This window comes from Mesitornis unicolor, unplaced genomic scaffold, assembly GCF_000695765.1.
Source record: "Mesitornis unicolor isolate BGI_N332 unplaced genomic scaffold, ASM69576v1 scaffold3818, whole genome shotgun sequence".
NCBI lineage: Eukaryota > Metazoa > Chordata > Aves > Mesitornithiformes > Mesitornithidae > Mesitornis > Mesitornis unicolor.
In genome coordinates, this window is record NW_010200980.1 from 52,088 (window position 1) to 74,247 (window position 22,160).

Below are 22,160 nucleotides of genomic sequence, written 5' to 3' on the forward strand. Positions count from 1 at the left end.
TTTTTTCTGAATCTTTAGACCAATGAATAATAAATTATTTATACAAGCTGGAATAGCTTCAGCAGAATGGAGACTGAATCCAAATGGGTATGAACTGCACAGAGATAAAATGAGCCTCGAAATTAGAAGACAGATTCAAGCCATCAAAGGAATGAGACTCTAAAATAACCTTTCAATAAATGGGATAATGGGATCAAGCAATCTAAGCAGCTTTCAGCTGAAGGTTGGTCATTTTATGAAATAGCATATATGACGTGACTGGGAGTATTAGAGGGTGTTGGACTCAGTGACCTCGCATGTCATGCGTATGTTGCTATGGATTAGGTGCTGCATGTGAAACAACCCGGGCAGCATCAGGCAGGAGACGTTCCCCGGAGCCTGCCCGTGAAAGAGATGGTGTGGCAGCACCAGGACGCTGGAATGAGGGTTGCACAAGACCACAAGCAAGATATGTGGATTCATACTGCCAAAACCAGAAGCCTGAGAGGCTCTAAGCTACAGGGTTTTTAGGTGGCAGCTGTGTGGGGACTGTGACAATCTGTTCCCCAGCATGCAACTGGTGTATAAGCAGTATATAAACACTGTTTATGTATTTAAATGTAACAGCACTCTAGTGCTGAGTGGGAAGGGAGGAGAGCCATTCCTACAAGGGGCTCCTTTCAGAACAGATGTTTTGGCCTGGTAAGGATGTTATCAGATCCAGCTGGAAGGGAACCAAGTCACTGCTTGATGAAAACCTGATTTCTCTGACACCTGAAAGAGGTCACTCAGAGGATGGTAGTGTGAGGTGACAGACTACAGGCTGTGGTAGGTAGTGGTGTTACATGCTGCATGTAGTCTGGTACTGGACTAAGGGAAAGAAGAGAAAAAACTTTCAAAGGTTGGAGAGCCCTGACAGTGAATCTCTGAGTGGAATTCTACTGGGCAAATATATCTTGACATCTGCTAGTGATTACTGGTGCAACCAGTAATGGTAGTTGGGCTTCTTGACCTCTATGCTTGCAGGATGCTCTTTGTAACTCTGATATGAGGTAATAGCCACCATAGCCTTTGGACCATGTGAGTTTCACAGTTGTGATCCATAGTATTGCTTTACCAAGACTTCCCTGCAGCATATAAACTAGAGGTTTAGGACTATCCTTGCTCACTTAAAATAGCAACATTGACTAGGGGTCAAGGTTCAAATCTGTCTTCAAAGTATAACACACTTCCCTTCACCTTCAAAACATATAGATTTTTTTTAAAGTGGTATTGAAGATTGAGAAATCTTCATGTGAAATGATGGCATTTCTGTTTAGAAGGCTATGATCTCTTGTACTTTCTTCATTGTGTGGGACTGTAGATGATTTATACAAATTCTAGTCGTGTCAGCAGCGACAGGAAGCCTAGTGCTACCTGGTATATGCAGAATGTTGAAAATTAAATGAGGTAGTAGTTTCTTCAGAGTATTTTCAATCTTGAACAGAAAAAAACCTGTGGGTTGAATAGACATAGCTTCCCAAGAAGGTCTCAAGCCTAAGGTTTAATGAAGGGTAATTCCCTGGAATAAGATATCATCTTTCTGCATCTTAACTTGGAAAGGTTTTTCTGCAGGCTATCGATCTGCATATTGTTCTGCTTTACTGTAAATGCTGCTGTCAATGGAAACAGTACCATATTCTCTTCTTTGAGGTTTACCATATCTTTGCTTCGGGGTGGTATTCCCTCTGGCTTTCATCTAACAGGATAGAAGGATAGAGGATATTACAAGAAGTCTCTCAGAATGAACAGGAGAAGGTTTGGGTTTTTTCCTGCAAGCTATTTCGTGGTAGCTGTTAATGTACAAAGTATAATGATACACTGGAAAATATTAACATTTAAACTAATGATGTACTGAGTATGTTGGTTTACCTGAGTCTCCCATGATCTTAAATATTGCCTAGAGTGTTATTAGATTAATACTTCTGATAATTATTTGTGTGCTGCTAGGAAAAAATGATGCGGTCTAAAAGTGAATTATAGCTGGATGGTAAGAGTAATGCAAAGATCTAATTCCATTTTCAGTGTGGTTCATTTAATGTACAATAGTTGTAGCAGTCTAAAAAGTCTGGCACTTAATACATTGCCATTAGATAAAATATTTTACATCCCTAAAGTCCATTTTCTGAAGGTTCTTTGCATCTGCAGTGTGTAGAATTTATTAAGCAATTCCAAAATTAATATGCAAATTTCTGAAACCTGAGCTTACAACAGTTGTTTCTTTTTGCCCTGCACTGCTTAGATAATCTAACCATGAGGGCAAAGTTAAGGTAATATATCTCAGGATTTTCAGTTCAATTTTTTCCTCATTCTGCATGAACAAATGTAAAGTACAGCATAAATCATGCAAGCTTTTAAACAAAGTTCTTTTTTATAACTGTTCATGAAGACTGAAGGATTTTGACTGTTGTTTTTAACAACATCTGGAACCTCTGAAGCACTTAACATACATTAATTTGTATTTGACCCCAAAATGTTCTATCTAGTCCACCTCTGAGATCAAATAAAAGGTTTTATTGGAAGGAAGGAGGTAGGAAAAGGGTTGCTATTAGAGCATGGTGTTTACTGTACATATGCTTAAATACAAAGAGATGTAATTAAATTATCTTGAAAGTCTGGTCAATTTAGCTAGTCTTATTCAGCCAATTGTGCCTTCAGTGAAGCATGCACAACTCTCATTGAACTAAATAGAAGTTGCATGTGTTTATCTGCGGACAAGATTTCACTCTCTCTTTTTCTGCATGCCTGTACAAGATAATAATCAGACTGGAGCTTGCTGCTAGCAGTTAAATGTTTTGGTTAACCAACCCATCATGATAAAATCAAAGGGTCAAATCCTGGCCTTGCTGCCCGCAGTAAAGAAAGCGGCTTTGCAAGATGCTAGCCCAAGCACAGGGAATTCTGCCCTCACCCAAGCCTGGATTCCTTTGCCACCCACTCCCCTGTGCCATTTCTAGTTACACAGAATCCTTAATTTAGCTTCATGCTGTCTTTGTGGACTAAAAAAGTGCAGGTTATGTAAAAGTTACAACAATAGTGACCACACACAAAATTGCATTGGATTTTTTTTTTTAGAATGGTTATAAACATCAAAGAATAACATGACTTGGATCATTTTCTATTCAAGCTGGAAGCTTATAATCTTTCATTTCATGTAGTTTCCTTCCTAGTACTTGCACTAAGTCTGAATTTAAGCAATCTGACTGAAAGAAATGCAGTTTAATGGAAATTTTATTTTCTGCAATTTCTAGAATTACAACACTGAGATATCAGCTAAACCTCTTTTGAAGGTAAGCATCTGCTTCCCTGAAAACTTCATAATTTACACAGAAATGTTACTCTGATCACCTAAGCCATTCACATAGCCACCACTACCAAAATGTGGTTGAAAATGGAAAGGTTTTCTAGTATTTTCAGCTATAGATTTTTCACTGCTTGTCAGAAACCAAACACACTTGGCATCACTATACTTCTGTCTGCATTTTGCATGTTTTTAGGAAAAATCGTGCACTACTGGAATTTTTAAGGAGCAGGAACTATCATTTCAATCAGTCTAACTACAAAGATCCTTGCTGTCCTTCCCCTACTTTTCTTGATTGCTTAAGTGTTATTCATGACATAATTCAAAGACTGTTAGAGCAAGATATCTATATAACCTTTCTGCAAACATCAAAACAACTGAATAAGCAGTTTGTTCTTCAAAATATGCACCATATGCCAAAGTAAAAAACAACAGCAACAACAACAACATCAACCACAAAAAACAGACAAAACCCAACACTCCCTACATTAGAAAATACATTAATACACTTTCCGAAGAGGGTAAAAACAGTACAGTGAGAAAGTAGAGCTGTACAAAACATTATTTACTATCTCTTATAGACATCTTTGGGTTTCAGACAACTGTCTCTCAACTGAGAAGTCTCTTTTACCTTAGAAAGCATAGAATGATTTGCACTGATCAAACTGAGAGTGCATGAATCTATGATTTTATTCTAGCAGAGTTACGGGTCTATAAGGATGAATAACTCCCAGACAGCTCTTATCACAGACAAGCATGCAGAACGCAGGAAGCCAAACTAAGCAGAGTTCCCTTTACTGCATTTTCAATGATGCCCTTGATTATAGATAGAATTGTTTACTGTATTAGAGCTGATGAAAAATTAAAGGTACAGATGTACTTTTTCCAAGGCCACACGTATCTCAGCTGAGCTGGCTGCCTGTTAGAAGCCAGACAATACTAACGTTGCACTGACTATTTTTAGCACGCTATTAAATAAATATGCTGGAATAACACCACCTGGCAAGCTGAGATGAATACATGTTACTTTAATAATAAAGCAGACTACAATTTTATATTGTGAGGCTAAGCTTACTGATGTGCTCTGCAAATTGGTTTAACTTCTTGCTGCCACATTCAGGCTATTGATCATACACGGGAGAACATTCATTTAACTAAGAATTACTAAATTGCAATAGACTAATGGGAGTTGACTATGCTTTTGTGTAACAAAACGCAATATAGGTAGTACTTGGATAAATAATGTGTCAGTTGAAAGGAAAATGGCATCTATTTACACATCATTTTAACACTGTTAGATTTTATAAAAAGGGACTTGGTATACTTGCGGATACCTCTTTACTCTGAAGCTTTGCTCTTCTGTCACAATATGTGCTGTTGATTGTATTTTTTTTTCATTAATTTGAAATTTAATTGCAGGCAGCTGAATTTCTGGCCATTGTTTACCCAAGTCTGACTATATAGTGATGTAGTGTTTTCCCAAATATTATAGTTGTTTCTCACTTGTCTGTTAGGGAAGCATGTTTTGTTCATTATACTTCCCTGTATTTTGTTTTCTTCCTTAGATAACTCATTAACTGTTTGTCCATTTTGTATTCTGGAAAAAATCCCAACCCAAATAACAACCCAACAATGAATGCTTGTTTTCTCCCTAGAGAGTGACAGAATTAAATAATGGTGCTTTCTGTCATTTCACATTAGCTCCTGTGTCTTTTTCCTTGGAATTACTGAAGCCATAAAGTAATTGCTTTTCTGATAGACTTGCACTTCCCAAACTGTCCACTTTAATGCACTAGCAAACATTTTCATATGAATGTAAAAACCAAAAATGTAAAAGGTTTGACTGTGCAGTTTTGCTTTCTTTTTGGAGCATGACAAATTATACACCAAGTAGAAGTTGGTTAATTTACATTCCTGGGTTGATTTGTTAATTAAAGAAGCAATGTTGCGTTCTGTAGGAATCTGCTTTATTCTGAAACTGAACTCTGATAAATGAATGGACATGACAGATAAGTAAATCATCATAATACATGATAAGATGCATGTTCTCATCCCCTAGCCTTCCCCTTTGAATTGTTTAGCACTACATATAAAGGACAAATTTTAACTGTTGATTCCTGATGGCAATCCTGACTTCATAGTTTTTTCTCACTGCATGGGGACATTAACAGCCTATACATGCATAATCTGCTCCCTCATGTAGACTGAAAAATAACATTGGGACCAGGATCCATCCTGACAGCCTGGGAGTAGAACTGTTAACCTGCAGTGTCTTATGGTTGCAAATAACCCTGATTAACTCTTGTGACTTCTTCATGTTTTCTAAGAGAACTATCTGCCCCAGATACCTCTCTATGCGCTTATGTCCTTCATATTGCCTTTCACTCTTCCTTCTCTGCACATCCCTCTTCCTCACACTATCTGTTGTTCTCTACAAGCTTCAGACTTTTCCAGGTCCTCTAACCCCTTGGGGAACAGGAAGGTGCCACGTCTTCTTCCCAGCCATGCGAACGAACACCTATAGCTCAGTAAGTTACTAGAACCAGCAGAACAGGTAACTTTCAATCTCAAGATATAATTTTTCCCTCAAGGGGGACATTAGTTCCATCACCTATTTAAAAACAAATATTTAGGAATTTAATGTTTTTGAGACAACTGCTTGTCTCAATATCAGATTAAATTTACTACCTGGTTGAAAAATTATTGAAGAAGATGTAACAGTGAACAGATGAGTGGTATGACTCATAAGCACCATTCCCTAGGAAATCAGACTATAATGCTATGTCATCTTTCCAGACATCTACTTTCAGGGATTTAATGAAAGTTATTTACACTAAATGTAAAGACCCAACAAGTTTGTCACAATAACTAAATGGCAACTATTAGTTATTATCGAGGTTGAAAGTTTATTGACTTAACAGTCAAACTTTTCTCAAGCAAAAAAGGTTACAAATGGTTAATCAGCTGGCACTCCTACACCTATTTAAAGCTGCAGTCACCAAATGATTGCACTAAAATAGCATGTCTCGGAGCTGATGGGGATTACAGCATTAGACAGAATCACTGTAAAATTCAAAACAGTTCAAAGGCAAAGAAGAAGAAAAAAGAGAAAGTAAATCTTACTTGCATTTACAGCTATTCCATAGGCAACCATCTTGTGAAATGCGATGTTTTTGTCAAGCTGTCTCCTCAGTGCTCCTCCACAGCACTTGGTGAAAAAGTAAAACTTGTTTTATATAAATATTACTGTTTACTACTCACATTTTGGGCAGAAGAGAGGAGTTCAGTACATTTAAAAATAAAATGATGAGAGAATTCAGTGGAAGTTTTGGGTTAAAGCCTCAACTTTGGGGCTCAGGTAACTGAGCATAGTGACACTCCAGGATTTCTTAAGCTATTCAGCCTAAGTAAGGGCTCAAAAACACGTCTGATGAAACTCTGCTACATTTAGCTGTGATCTGTGAGTGGTTTATCTGGGCTGGTGATTAACTGATTTGCTGGTGTAAGGACACCAGGCTGGGCCACCACTGCTTTGTGAGCTCAGGTTTAGCTGCATGAACACAGCTGAACTGCTGGCAAAGGCAGCTTGCAATGAAAACATTTTCACTGCTTTCATGAAATGAACACCCCGGGTGGGTGAGGCAGTCTAGACCTCAGGTGGCTGCACACTCATGTGTTACTGAGCCGTCTTCCCATTATTGGAAGTGCTTGACGGCAGGGTGCTCATGGCCAGCTGGGTGCCTCTGAGCAGAGCCAGCCTGGGGCTTGGACGGGCGGCGATCAGCTAAATCTAACACACTCTGCTGGAACCTAGACAGCCCTCACAGACCTCATCCAGTCTCTGAACGGTGCTCTGGGTGTCTGGATTGCTCACTTGACTTGGCACAGTGCCATGCCAAAGACCCTGACATTTATCCATGTTGTTTCCCAGCTAATAAATCTTCCAAAAACCTAGAGCACAATGGAGTGCAATGCCAAGACACAGCACCTTCTCGGAGAGTCACTGGATCCAGCTGTGTGCTGACCGTGCTAGATCCAGTCGAGTTGCTCCGTACCATGCTCCTCAAGAGCAGAATATTGTCCAGAAGAGCAAAATACTGATTATTTGTGAGAAGAGTTCAAATTCTTTAAGTTCTTACTCAGCATCTAAGTGAGCATGCAAATGTTTTATATTAATTCACAAACTGATTCAGAAGTCCAACAAGATTTTCTTTTTCCTTAATTTCTCAGCTCTTGGACTCAAACAATTATAAAACAGTGTTAATTCCCAGCCTAAAGACTGCTGGAAATGTAACAATACTCTGACAAAAAACAAAAACAAACCAATCAACTAATCAAACAAACAAAAAACCTAAACAAAACTTAAACCCCAACAAACCCAGAACTGAAATAAGAACCAGCTTACAATGATAGAAATTAATGTTACAATTTCTAAATTCCTGTTGTTCTTGGAGTCATGAAGTGATCAGTGATTTTTTTTACCCAAATATGTGTATTGGAATTGCTCTGACTGTAATCATTTCTTGCAAGCTGAAGCTGTAGCTAGTAGAGCTATAGCCTTGAGTACTTCCTGTGCATGATGCTGAGGTTAATGTAAATGCCTCTACAAGAATAGAAGACCTGAATGGTGGCCACTCAGACAGACGGGTTTAAACATGTTCCTTTTTATCCTCATGCATTTTTATCTATCCATACACCGTACATTTTCGCTCTCCAGTTTTCACTTTGCAACTACACAGGATACACATGATGGATACATGTTTTCTCCATTTGGCCAACTTGCATTATTATGTCCCCTTTCGTAGCTCCTCACTTTTCACTTCATGACACCACGCTATGCAGCAGCTGCCAAAATCAGGTTTGCATTTAGAGCACTGTGTTAAACAAGCTATTCGTTTCTCTTCAGTCATGAATACTGACAATTTAAATGGTAATAACTAGGCAATAGTGTACAGATTTCTCTATCAAAATTTAAAATTCCTTGGAATAAGTTTGATATGTATAATACTGCTAAACTATGGAAATAAAAAAGGGAGGATAATATGGCTATTTGAGAAATGGTACTTACAATGCTTGCGCCTCTTAAGAATGAAATAAGGTTTCTACTGACTGGTAACAGGATTAGCATGCAGTTAAAATTAAGGCACGTTGCAGAAGCTCTTGCCCAAGCCAGGGTTGACTGTACATATAACAGTATAAAGAAATTGAATTACAAGCTTGGTATGGGAAGAGCAAAAGAAATGAAATGCTATATTAACATAATACTCTTATATGGGAAAATTACTGTTGAAACAACAAAAACATTACTATGAAGGATGTAAATAAAATCAGACCATGCATACATTCTTCTTGTGGAGCCCTTTAACAATCAAACTCATACTTACTCCCAGCATAATCCTTGTATAAATGTAAGCATCTTCATATTCATACCAGTGGAAGGTATCAATAAACAAATAGAAATTCAATCCCAGCCACACCAGCTACAAAGCAGACAGGCTACAGATTAATGACATTAATAGTATTTTTAATGCATATAAAACTAGTTATGGTTATAGTTTTAAAAGTATCTGAGAGATACTTCAAAATCAGGGTGCAATGCAGCTCTTGATAACACATGACAGAAATCACAAATGCCTGCCTGAATGAGGCTATTTTTCAGCAAATGCAGGATTACGGTCCTATCCCCAGTAAAGGATACAGATGACATTTACTGTGTGATGGTAAACTTGCTCTTAAACACAGGGCTTAGCCTGGTCTCTAAAAAGGCAATAAAAGCTAAAATTTAAGAATTCCAGAAATGGAGGGAGTTAGAAGCTGAGGAAATTCCTTTCTCTATGCACCCCCCTCCCAAATTCTGAAAATAATTCAGACTATAATTTCAATTACAAATGCAACACCCTGTTCCCTTTAGCCGAGGACTAAGTACATGGACTTAAAAATAATTAAAAATAAAACAGTAAGACTTTAAATTGTTTTTAAGACTAGTTATAAAAAGGCTGCTGAATATTTTATAGCAAGTTTTACATTAAGCTTTGGAGTATTACTGTAAGCAAACCATAAAATGTCTTTTAAACAAGCTTAAAATATTTATATATATCCAATTAGGTTTTTTTAATGCTAAAAATACTCACTAGTAACAGCACTGAGAGTTTTTCATTCCAGATCCAGCATCCCATCCTGAGTGCCTCTCCCTATGCTAGCAGCAGCTGACTCTTGCCTTCCAGTGTAACCTGAGTTCTCTGTCCATTCCTCGGGCTTTTCTACTAACTCCTTTTGTCTTTAGATTTTAATAAGCACCTAGTGGGAGCAGGAGCTCTCTCTAAGAATTTTCTAATTAAGGACTGCCTGACAAGAATGGATCATCCAAGTGACATGTCTCATGACCTGTGTAAATAAAATGCTGGTCATTGTCCAGTCCTTTCTCTCTCCAAAGTTATTTCTCAGCAAATGAGAGATGCTGTCATTAAATTGTCCTCTTGTACTAGAATTTATTTGGGTGGGGTTTTTTTTGCTTTGACTTTGCAGTTTGATCAGAGTGCAGCATTTCTTCATTATTTGTCTTTTAATTTAGTAGCAAATAGGAGCATCCCTTATGTGTGTATAACATGGGAGCATTGCTAAAAAATCTTGGGAAAAAGTCTGTCTGTCAGAAGTTGGGAACTGTCAGAATAAAGGGTGCACCTCTAACATTTGTCTAGATTTCTTGTGAATCTAGACTATGACAGTGTTTAAATGCATGATGTTTTTTCTTTCAGCTGGCTCCAGTCATAAAATAAGCAGTTGCTATCTCTTTCTTCTGTTCATGTTTGTTGATGTAAGGACAAAAATCCTACTTCCTTCTTTCCCTGCTATGAGGAGAGAAGTAACAATTTCCTCCTGGGTTTCTCTGTCAAGTCTCACAAACATTGGCTGCCTTCACCCACGACCTGTAGGTGAGGAGAGGGTGCCTATTTCAGAGGTCTGAGCACAGAAGGGGTAGGAAAACGTGTCCCTTACTTGTGCATGAAGCTTGAGCAGCCTGGCAGGTGCTGTGGCTCTCTGTGCTCCAGACCCTGCTCCCATGTTTTGTCTGCGAAGTGATGTTGCTTTGGCAGGACTTAAGGTACCCAGGAAATACAAGCCTCTTCCAGATACAATCCACAAACATTGTCCAAGGCTAGAGCTTAGCCATTTTTTTCAGGATTTGTTTTTATTTATAAAACCAGATGTTCCTGTTCCTTCAAGTTTGTCCTGAGTACTGTTCGGCTTACTTCCTTCTCCTCAGAGGTTTACTCCTGTAAGGATCTAACAAGCCACCTGCAAAAATGGATCAGCAGAATTCAGTACCTCTCAGCAAGATCAAAACCTTTTGTCGGATCAGTGTAACAGAGAATGCTGTTAGTCTGTTCAAGATTTATCTGTAGTAAGTGGTTATTTGAGCAGCCAGCACTATGATTTTATTTGAGGTGAAGGACACATTTTCTGATTTGCTTTATACTAAGAGAGGAGTAATTTGTTGACTTTTCTGTACTTCACCAGAAGGAAATCCCTTCCCCTTAGCCTCCATTACATCATGGCACTGACAACTATTGGGGTAAGATTGCTTTGAAACATGGTCAACTCCACTGTAGGAAGGTCCTCCTGGCTGACCAGGTCTTAGCTCCTCTTTTGTCCTGTCCTGGTGAGCGCTCTGCATTTACTCTTGGCTCCCCTTGACACAAGCTGTACAAACTCTGCCTGTGGTAATCTCATTCCTTCTCCAGCAAAACCATTTTCTTAAGGCCTTCCTGAATTTGCTACAAAGGAGACCTTTCTGTGACAAAATAGCTTAAAGTTTCTTAAAGTTGAAATCCTATTAAGCTTAGCTACTTTTTCAATGCATGCTAATGACCATTCATATGAGTTAGCAGAACCACGGAAATATTGTTAAGAATACTCTGTATACAAACATTTACAAGGGATTTATTGTGAGCTTTACTTTTCTTGGATGGTAAAATTAAGCATTATTTATTAACAAACTTTATGACAAGCCATGTGCAGTAATTGACCCCTGTCCACTATGTGACTTGATATAAGCTATTTCCACAATCACCCACTTTATAGTAGCTTTATTAGTGCACGAGCTAACAAGATAGTGAGTATTGCTGTATATTTCACAGAGGTCAAAATAAGAGGAAATAAGGGAGAGGGGAAGAAGAATGAGCAGAGGGTGAGAAGAAATACTGGTAAGGTCAGATGCCAATTTTAACTACTTTAAAAAAGTTGGGGGGGGGCAAAAACCCACTATCTGGATTATCTGCACTTCAAAGGGAAATGCTGCACTGCGATGTTCTGCTTTGAAGTTCAGCCGATCCAGACAGCAATTTTCTAAAATGAGTCAAAACTGGCATCTGAAATAGATTTTTTTTTCAGAGTACAGCAGATTCATATGCTGGTTTAGGCTCCAAAATTTGTCTGGATCAGCAGCTGTACTTCAAAGCAGCACATCTCAGTACAGCATTTGACTTTGAAGTGCATGTGGTCCAGATGCCAGCTCTCTTAAAGGAGAATCAACTGCACTTTATTTTTTGTCTTTCGAAACAGCTATGTTTATTCTCATATATAATGGTAATGTGTGTGGTCTGCAGCATGGTATCTATCAATAAAAACATAAAGCTAACACAAAAGCTCTTCATAGCTTCATTTTCTACAAAGGAACTGGTTATCATCATTTTATTATACTGATTTGCAGTGATTTCAGCCAATTTCCAACACAAACTGTTCAGACAGGACTCAGGAAAGGATGTTTTATTGATTAAAGAACTAACTATATTCCATTTTGGTTTTGTTTTATCATTATTATGAGCTGCAACTGTCTTTAAAAAATGATATAGAATAAGAATGAAAAGGGATTTATTTTGGTAGTTGGGAAAAAACCAGTGATGGGTATGCTGAGCTCCCATACAAGAGACAGGCAACTCTGTCATTAGCTTAAAAGGTCAAGTTTTGCATGGAAAGAGGTTTATGAGGTGTTGAATTCTTCCATGTAAGTATTTCAGCATTAATGTCAATGTTTATATCAATTACTGCTATAGACCTCAATCGCAGTTTGTTCTAGTCTATCTGACAGCAACCTCTATCTGAGACTGTTAGTAATTTTTTTTAAGTACTTTCAACAGTGCTTACCCTTTACAAGAGAAATTAATTATTAACATGCGACTGTATACATATACCTACATATATTTCATTTTACTAGGCTATCCTGATTTTACTATTAGCTGTGCATGCCTTGTTTCTCAAAGGCGAAAGCATTTCAGTTGACTCTGAACTCTGCCCTAGCCCTTTTGTAGTTTTATTGTGTGCTTGACTGTTGTGCTGGTCTGTGAGTAACCTGGGTGAACTCAGTAAGCTTCACTATGCAACATACAGAGATAGATGTAAACAAGTGATCCAGAGGATCAGGGTGCTTTAATTTTGCAGATCATCTGACAGTCATTTAATTGCTGACTATATCAGAGTGTACACTTCGTATTAGACCATAAAAAATGGTGGCACTGCTGTGTTCTCTAATTTTTACAGTGTTTCTACATAATGTTTCCCTATAATGTTTGAGAAATGAGAGGCAGATTTGCCTCTGTTGAATTGATGGAGAAGCTGCATAATATATTTGATAAACCATTCAACTTTTGTGGAGGGATAAGCTGCTGAAGCTGATTAGAGTGCTAATATTTTCCTTTTTTTTTCCTCTTTTTTTCTTTTAAAGACAATTCTGAAGGAACAGAGGCCGAGGTTCAGCTTTGATTGTTCTTCAGTGCTCTGATTCTAGCTTTGGAAAAGAAACTTATTGAATTTCTATAAACAGTTGCTGAGTGGCTAGTAGCAGAAAAACAACTATAAGATTTTTAGAGATTTTCTTATAGTGGTTTCTTTTTATTTAGCTACTTCATTAATGTTAATGTTTTGGGGTTTCTTCCATGAACTGTACTCACATTATGGATGGAGTAACTATTTTGCAGTTTGAGAACATTCAAAAAATCCTTATAACTCTAAAAGACTAATATAATATCAGCCTTGTCAATGCCAAAGATTCAAAAATCATCAGATTGTTCTAAAATTTATGAAAATAAAAAAAAAAGTGCAGTTTGGGGGAGAGCGCTGACTGAGAACTGAGACTTCAAGGGCATCTGGCCCCTCATTTACAGCTTTTTTTCAGTAACAATGTGTTTCCTTTTTAATAAAGTATTAAAAATTTTGGCCCCAGAAGTGGGCTTGAACAACAAGAAAAATCATACAGTTATCAAAACATTTGCGATGCAGTGGGTAGAATTAGCAATGGTATAGCAAGTATTTATTTGTTCTCTTCTAATTATCTTCAACTGTCTGTAGCAGGGCTCTGAGACCTTCTTAAACTCTGAAACTTGTTTTTTTGGACAACAAATGAAAGATATTCACATTTTTATACAAGTAATAGGTCCACAAACCCAGTCGGTCACAAGGCACAAAATTGAGAGAATGATTACTGTCTATATCCAGAAAAGCAGAACTCCTTTAAAAAGAAGAAAAGTCTTTTGGTTGAAAGTCCAGCTCCTCTTGAACCCCACAAACCAGTAGAATAAAACAGAGTACAATAAAACTGTTCCTTTTTCTGTGTTTGCAGACCTGATACTGGTATTAGGGATATCTCAACTGACGGGCAGTGCCAGGATCCAGAATCACAACATAGGCCAGAGATGCCTACAGGAGTCAAGAAAATGAGTTATAAGAACAGAAAAATGCAAAGCATCTTGCATCAAATTCAGAAGTCACCTTGGAGGCTAAAAGGGAGTTTGTCACTGACCAGTGTGGGAACAACTCTCTCTGCCTGTAGCAGGGCTCAGCACCCTGTTTGCAGAGGGCAACCCCAACTCTGACTTCACAAACCAGCATAAAGGTCTAGCAGTGAGAAACCTAACAGCTCTAGCTTGGGAGATAATCAGTTCCCAGCCAAACGATATTAATATTTGAATCCAAATCTTTTATCTCTCAAGAGACTCCTCTATTATCATGCTCACACTGTAATCAAAATATATTCAGGAGCAATTTCAGACATTCAAAAGCTATTTGTTTCAGTAAGTGGCAAAATCTCCCAGGTCTTGACTATGCATCTCCACAAATAGATTATCATACCTTCCTAATTACATGTGCAAAATGCTAGTTTTCCCTCTAATAAAATTCCCCACTTAATAAAATAAAGCAACCCCTCAAAGCAGATGAAATCTTGCACAAATAGATGTGTCCACAGGTTACGCAGATGGATTTTCCTTTTGGCTGTTTTGTTGGTAGCAAGCCATGGAAAACAGGTTAAAGATGAGCTGAGAAATGGGAAGAACAACGAGCAGGACTAAAAATGGATGACATAACAGATGAGATATTTTTCATCTGGCCACACCTCGTACATTCCTAATACAGCACAAGCAAGTTGTGCATCAGCTGGCCTCCTGTAGCAGCTGTCACTACTAAGTCCACCAATCTGCAATCTGTGACACTTTTTTGCAGAACTATGCTCACAGGATGCCCCTTCTGGGAGCAGGCTCCTCCAGGCTGGTTATAACCCATGATAAGGGGGAAACGAGGACTGTGCCCTGGCAGGTGTGGTGACAGAGGGGGAATATGGCTGCCAGATGGCTTTTCTCCTCCCCCAGAGCCAGGGCATCACTGACACAATGGAGAAAGTATTGAGAGAGACTTGAGAGACAACCCTTTTATGCCCAATTGGTGTCACTGCAAAGCCACTCTTAATCATCTTTGAAAAGCCATAGCTGTTGAGGGAGCCTCCTGAGGACTGGAAGAAAGCAAGCATCACTCCTTTCTTCAAGAAGGGCAAGGAGAAGGATTGGGGAATGTGATGTGGTTGGCCTCAGCTCAATTCCTGGAAAGATGATGGACCCGAAGTTCCTGGAAATCATTTTCAGACACCTGAAGGTCAAGAAAGTGGTCAAAAGCAGTCAGCATGACTTTGTGAAGATGAAATTGTGGTTAACCAACCTGATAGCCTTCTATGATGAAACGACAGGTTTAGTATTGAACACATGGGGAAAATGAATGGACAGAAATACAGTAAGTTCAACAAGGTGAAATGCCACGTTCTGCAGCTGGGGAGGAATAACCCCAGGCTCAAGTACAAGCTGACCACTGGAAAACAGCTCTACAGGGAAGACCCTGGGGGTCATGGTGGACACAAGCTAATGGCAAAGAAGGCTAACAGCCTCCTGGGCTGCATTAGGAAAGCACATTACCACCAGGTCGAGGCAGGTGATCCTTCACCTCCAATCATTGCTGGTGAGACATGTCTGGATTCCTGGATCCAGTACTGGGCTACCTAGTATATGAAAGCTATGTGCTTTCTGGAATGAGTCCAAACGGGGACACAAAGATGATTAAGGAACTGGAGCATCTTTCAAGAGAAAACAAGCCAAGAGAGTTGGAACTGTTCAGCCTGGAGAAGAGCAGTCTCAGGAGGATTTTACTGATGTGTATAAATACTTGATGGGAGGGTCCAAAGAAGATGGAGCCAGGCTCTTCTCAGTGGTGTCCAGTGACAGGATCAGAGGCAATGGGCACAAACTGAAGCACAGAAGGTTCTGTCTGCACATCAGGAAACACTTCCTCACTGTGAAGGTAGCCAAGCGCTGGCACAGGTCACCCAAATTCTCCCTCCTCGGAGATATTCAAAACCCATCTAGACACAGCCCTGAGCAGCCTGGTGTAGGTGACCCAGCTTTGAGCAGGGAGGTTGGACTGGATAAACGCCAGAGGTGCTTTCAAGCCTCAGTCATTTTGTGGTATCTATGATTTCCACTTAGTTTACTAGAGAAAAGCAAATGGACCATTCTGAAGTTTTTTACCCTAGACTATGAGGATTCTTAATTTAACTGAATTAATCTGTCTTTTGTTAAAATTTTCATGAAGAAGTTATTAGATTAGTCTGATTTTATTTCTGGCTCTCATTCAGAACTTTGTGATCTCATTACCAGTCCGTTTTTATGAGGCTGAAATGTTTTTGAATGCTAGGTTGAATATTTTCAGTGGAATGTTTTATGGCAATTTTGGTGGATGCAGTCTTAAATTCTTTCACTGGATACACCAAAAACATAGAAACATAAGAAGAAAACATAGGTATTTAAGAGACTTCATATACCCTCAAAATGAGGAGCAATGACATGAATAAAAGCTGTCATTAAAGTAATGTAAGGACTTGTATATAGGTATGTTTCTAAGACAGTGCACTGCAAATCATTTTTCCAAAGAACACATCACCATGCAAATTCCTCATTTGCATAGGAGTAAAATTGCCAGAGTTGATAAAACTGTATATTATCTGAATGGCTTTCAGTGAATGATTTATCCTTGCTTAGACTTTATATTCCTTCCCATATTAATTCTGAGATTATTATTAAGTCCTATTCCATATTAAATTAAAAATGAAATACATTTTGCCCAGCATAGGAGCATTAAAGGGTCACTTCTATGCACTTCTTGGTGTCAGTAATCATATGCATATTCAGGAAGAGTAGCAATATGTGCAACCTTTCCAGATAGCTATTCACAACTGTGCACAAGAACAGAGGTCAAGAGCTAAGAGTTCACCTAGTAGAAAGCATTTTCTAGCATGTTCAAAGTGGAAATTGTATTTTAAAGTAATTACAGGCCATCATTTTTAACACTGCAGTATAGCAATATATAAAAGCATAAGCTGTAAGTGTTCTGGACTCATTTCTCTGACACTAAAATGTTATTTGCTTCTATTACCTTAAATTCAAATAAGCAGGTGGCACTGTCTATAAAGTATCTCTCTGTTGTGAGAACAAGCCATGAAGAGGCATAGGCAAGGGGGAGAATAGAGATCAAATACACCAAGAAGTGGTGAAGAAACAATGAATGAAGACAAAGTGGGAGGATGACAGACCTTTAATCAGTATTTTCATAGTCTAAGCAATAGTACCCTTGTGAGCAAAGGTTTCCAAGTGATGCCTGACTCTCTCTATTTCTCAGCCTTTTCTCCCCACACCTTTATCCCCTCCCCTAAACTTTTCTAAAAGCCCTGTAAGTTTTAAGAATGAAAAGTAATTAGTCCTATGTCAGGCTTCTCCAACATCTCTTGGCAGTAGTATGCATAGTTAAAAAGTCTTTTACTTACAAATTGTGACTCATTTGGTTTCACATGCTGTGGACAAAGCAATGAAGTTTTAGGACTTCAGATCCATCTCAAAGGACCAAGTGGTTGTACATGTTTAACACATCTTGTGATTTAGTTCTTGAAGTTGAAATTAAATTTTAAGTTATTCCTTTCTAATAAGAACCCCAAGCTCATTCCTTCTCACCTGTCGGGGAGTAATTCCTGATCAATGGGGATCTGAGGTTGAGTATGGAGAAAAAAGCAGCGGGTGAGCTCATGCTCTTTTCTAACCTCTCCTCTATTCTGGGAAAGACTCAGGGACGTTTTTTCTCCTCTCCCCACAGTATGGTCTCCTCCCATGGTGCTTGATGAGAAAGCAGCACAAGCAGCACAATCAGCTCCCATCTCCTCCAGCCAGGCAGTGACGAGCACTGTCCCTGGTGACCCATCACCACCTCGTTGCTCCGATCCCATGGCTTTATCCCAGCCATAGGATGCTCTTCACGGGCATCACTGCTCAGCAGGGCTCTGGGAAGTCACCTCTTACATAATTTTGCTCTAAATTTAGATTAACATTGCAAGTGTTTCAAAGCTTTGAGCTGCCTACAATTTCTGTGGAGCTGTAAATTTACCTTAGTTTAAGTATGAACATAAAGGTAACTGCAAGGACGTGGTGATTATAGTATTTAATGTATGCCTGTTTATATTGTAATTACAACTTAAGCTAATGAATTTTATTTTGTTAAAGGTTTTCCCAGTATAGTGCTTTAAACCAGAAGAGATTAAAGTTGTTTTATATTCAAATATTGCTCATTTCAGATGTCGTAAAAGTACTAACAACTGCCTATGGTTCGAGAATAAAGAAATTAAAAGGCATTTAAAGGACTGTCAGTAAAATGCTATTAATTTAAAACTTGAGCAACATTTTTAAAATTTATTTTTTAGAAATGAAACCTCGAGGAAAACCTATTTACAAATAATGTTAATTTAAAAATGGTTTTAACAGAAATTCAGTTAAAAAGTTGTTTCATTTACTTCAACACTCAATTGATAGTATTTTTATTACACGCATTTTAATATATAATTCTATAATTTTATAATAACATAATTTTATTCTATAATAATGTGGGGTTTATTTTAAAAGAATACATCCATATTTTTGGTAGCTCTTGCTATACTTAAAGTACTGTTAAACATTTCTGTTTAGTCTTTGCATCAAATTCTGTAAGACAAAGATAAGTTATTAGAAAAATAAAAATCAGAAGGGAAGATTAAGTGGCTTGCCAGAGTCACAGCAACTGTTGGCAGGTTGTGTCTCATAAGCAGTTCACAAGACTTTTACTATTTTTCTGTTGTTTTGTAAAAAGCTGAAACATTATTCATATATGAGAACATTAAAACTGCACTGTTAATTGTTATTATGGTGGGGAAAAAGATAATTTGTGATCACCAGACCCAAATGTTTTTACTGTGATTTGATATATTACTTGAGAGAATGGCAGCGAGGAACAAAAAGAAAGATGACAGGAGATCTATTGCTTAATTCGTTATTTGTCTTCTAAAGTTTTTTCTCCCTAGGTATTATTAATACTTGCAAAATGGGAAACTGCTGCTGGGAAACCTGTGAGACCTGCTCCAATATCCCTGTCCTGACATTGCAGCTGATGCTGGCTTTAGTGACTGGGACCTGCCCCTGGGTCAGTGTCTGCTTTGTAGGGAGCAGCTCTGTGCCCAGCCACATTTGCACGTTGGTTCATCCTGCAGCCTTGGCCATCGCAAACAAAATGGACTCTGAATGCCTATCTATTTATTTAAGAATAAAATTGTATGCACAGGATGAACCTTTCTTTCCTGGCAAGCAGTAACTTCAGAAAGGTTCATGGCTTTGAGCAGAAAACTGACTCATTCTGAATTCCTATTACAGTGAGTTGGCTGAGCAAGACAATGGCTACACGGTTGTGGAAGTACCAAGTAGGAGTAGGAATACAACATACTTTATAGCATTTACAAAATCAATATAAGGAAATTAGCCCAGAGCTGTTAGTCAAAAATTATGTTGAAATATTGGTAACAATAGAGAAAATGCTTGCAAAGATCAGAGCTGAAGATAATGTCATCCTTTGAAAAGCTTTTGCACACAGTCAGTCCCAAATATTTTTCACCCCTTGCTCAGGAACAGTGCTCAAGATTCACAACTTTCAGTTGACAAATAAATAAACAACATCCTAGATCTTGCTGTTGTGGTGACAGCCTTGAAAATGTAAATCAAATCTAAACTGATCTAGTGCTGCTTTTCAGACCTCAAAAACATCACAGGATGATTGCTGAGGAACATGAAGTGCCCTACACATACAAATGAACTATTAACTCAAACTTACAAATGACAACCTGTGGTACACTGAAGGCTGAAATAGCATGAACATAATAAAATAAATGTAATATCAGACACACCATATAAATCATGCTTGTGCAACAGTATGCACTGTTATATTTAATAAAATAAAATAATCCTTAAAAATAAGTATTTGCTGCCAGAAATTCTTTCACTGTGGTCCCACAAAACGTAAAAAGCTTGCCTCCGATCATGCTTCCAAGAGAGATAAATCAGGGCTGTGGTAAGTGAGCGGATTTTCCATTAAAGCTGGCCTAACTTTAGCAACATCATAAAGAGTGACAAGCTGTAGACTGAGCCTGTCAGAGAATGGGTGTATTTATTAAAAACATGTAATTTATCCCTGAATTTAGGTGCTGCACTACACTGGTGTAGATTGAATAAGATGGGGCAGAAGTGCCTACAAGAGAAAAGCAATGATGAGGGTGGCTAATTAAAGTTCTAAGGGAACAGATTTTGACTTACACTATCCCATAATTTGCTTTTCCTTTAATGACTTCCCTCTTTCTCCTATACATGTAAATTACACTGTCTGAACATCCACTGAATGCCAATTTGTGCAATTTTTTTCTACTGCCATTCTCTTTCATCCAATTGCTGATCCTCAAAGCCATTAGAAAATTTTTTGATATTCAATTTTCCCTCGAGTATAGTATTTGGTCCAATATATAGTGGTTGAAGTTATGATATTAAATTCAGCAATATCTGTTTACACTGATATCGTCAAAACATGTCAAATTAACATCTTATGTTTTTTGAATTTTGAAATTTTATTTTTCTCTTTGAAAAGAAAAACTATCAGGAATTGCATTCAAGCCCAGCTGCTTATATTTTATATAATTAAAGTAGTTTAACTGTCCTAAGCAGCTTTGGAGATGAGTATCATTAATACTGTTTCTTATTTGATTTTGAATAGAAAGCATTTCATAATCTGAAATTTCTTAGAATAGAAAATTCTTTTTCTGAATAACAGTGCTCTTTATGTCCAAAGAATAACTGCTCATTTGATATATTTGACAAATGTGGGAACATCTCACTAAAATGGTGGGACACCTACAGTTGTATGCCCGATAAAGATTCCATAATCGGGACTATGCTTATTACTTTTAGCTTTTGTCCAAGAAGTTTATGAATAGTTTGATTTTTTTCTTTTTGTGTGAAGAGAGCATGCATGAGGATAGGAGGTTATTTGTGCCCAGTGTTGATGACTTTCCCATTGATATTGATCTGGTCTTAGAATTTCTGCCTAGAATTTTCTTCCTTTTGAAAGAATATAATTTTCCAAGTATTTATTAGCTGAGTATATTTCAGCTGAAAACATACTGAAATTACTACAAAATGAAGGTATTTTATTTTTATTGAAGATAAATTGAGAGTGAGCTGGTTTGTACCTTATCTACTCTTTGCCCAAAGGACAATGAAGGATATGAATCCGATCTCACCATGACCTGTTCAATTATCAGCTTGGGACAATGATTTAAGGAACTTGACTGTGCAGTTCAGGAGTTAAGGCTGATATTAAGACATTTCCAACGTATTATCTTGAACACAGAGCCAGATTTTTGTCCTTGGGAATTAAGATCAAAAAGATACAGCTCACTCTGTATTTGTGGATGGCAGCCTGAAGTCTATTTGTCTGCTTAGGTTCTCTGTGAGCCAAAATGCCATAGTGAGAGAAAGAACTCAAGTTATATGAATTTTCTTTAGTCTCCTACTTACCTGGTATCTACCTGCTGGAGAAGGATTGGGTATAGTCTCAGACTACAGGGGAAGTGGACTGTGCAGTGGCACAGGAAAGGTGCATATCTAAAGGAGGGGCACATGCAGTTTCATTTTTTAGTGCAATTTTCTTGAGTCTTGCTCTTTGGACAGAGAGGATTGTCTTAAAATAAAGATTGCCTTGTATTTAGGCAAAATAGTATGCAGCTGTTAAGCTTAAAGTTGTTGTGCAAATGAATACCCTTATCTGCATCCCCACCATGAGCTGGAAGTGCTCCATCAAGCCTTAGGCAAAACTGGGTTCATCTCATTGACTTCCTGCAATGGAAGAAGATGTGTTTGCACCTACTCTAAAGAAAAGTGCCTCAAAGGGGTTACATTGAAAAACAGGACTAAGTGCAATAATTTGAAAATTATTATTATAATTGTTATAATCTGAAGGTGATGGAGGCATGTGTGTTTGGGAGAAGCAAGTTGGAGAACAGGCCATGCAGGAAGAGTTTGAACTTTGTTTTATGTGTGTTTATTAAGCTGCAGGGCTCTTCAAAGACAGGACAGACAAGCCATCAATTTCTTGTGTGTATTCCTAAGCATGAATGGCTAAACTGAGAGAGCTA

The 22,160-nt window shown here is 38.0% G+C and overlaps 1 protein-coding gene across 1 annotated transcript in view; it reads right to left on the bottom strand.

The window, feature by feature from the left end:
* The window catches only part of NOX3 (NADPH oxidase 3), a 39,197-nt gene extending 29,702 nt beyond the window's left edge, over positions 1 to 9,495 (bottom strand). Inside the window, exons 1-4 of the mRNA XM_010189904.1 lie at positions 9,451 to 9,495; positions 8,704 to 8,799; positions 8,388 to 8,498; positions 6,443 to 6,527 (exon numbers count right to left, since the gene is read on the bottom strand). Of these exons, the coding sequence (XP_010188206.1) occupies positions 6,443 to 6,527; positions 8,388 to 8,498; positions 8,704 to 8,799; positions 9,451 to 9,495 (337 nt within the window). The remainder of the gene's footprint in view (positions 1 to 6,442; positions 6,528 to 8,387; positions 8,499 to 8,703; positions 8,800 to 9,450) is intronic.
* Positions 9,496 to 22,160: the final 12,665 nt, after the last annotated feature.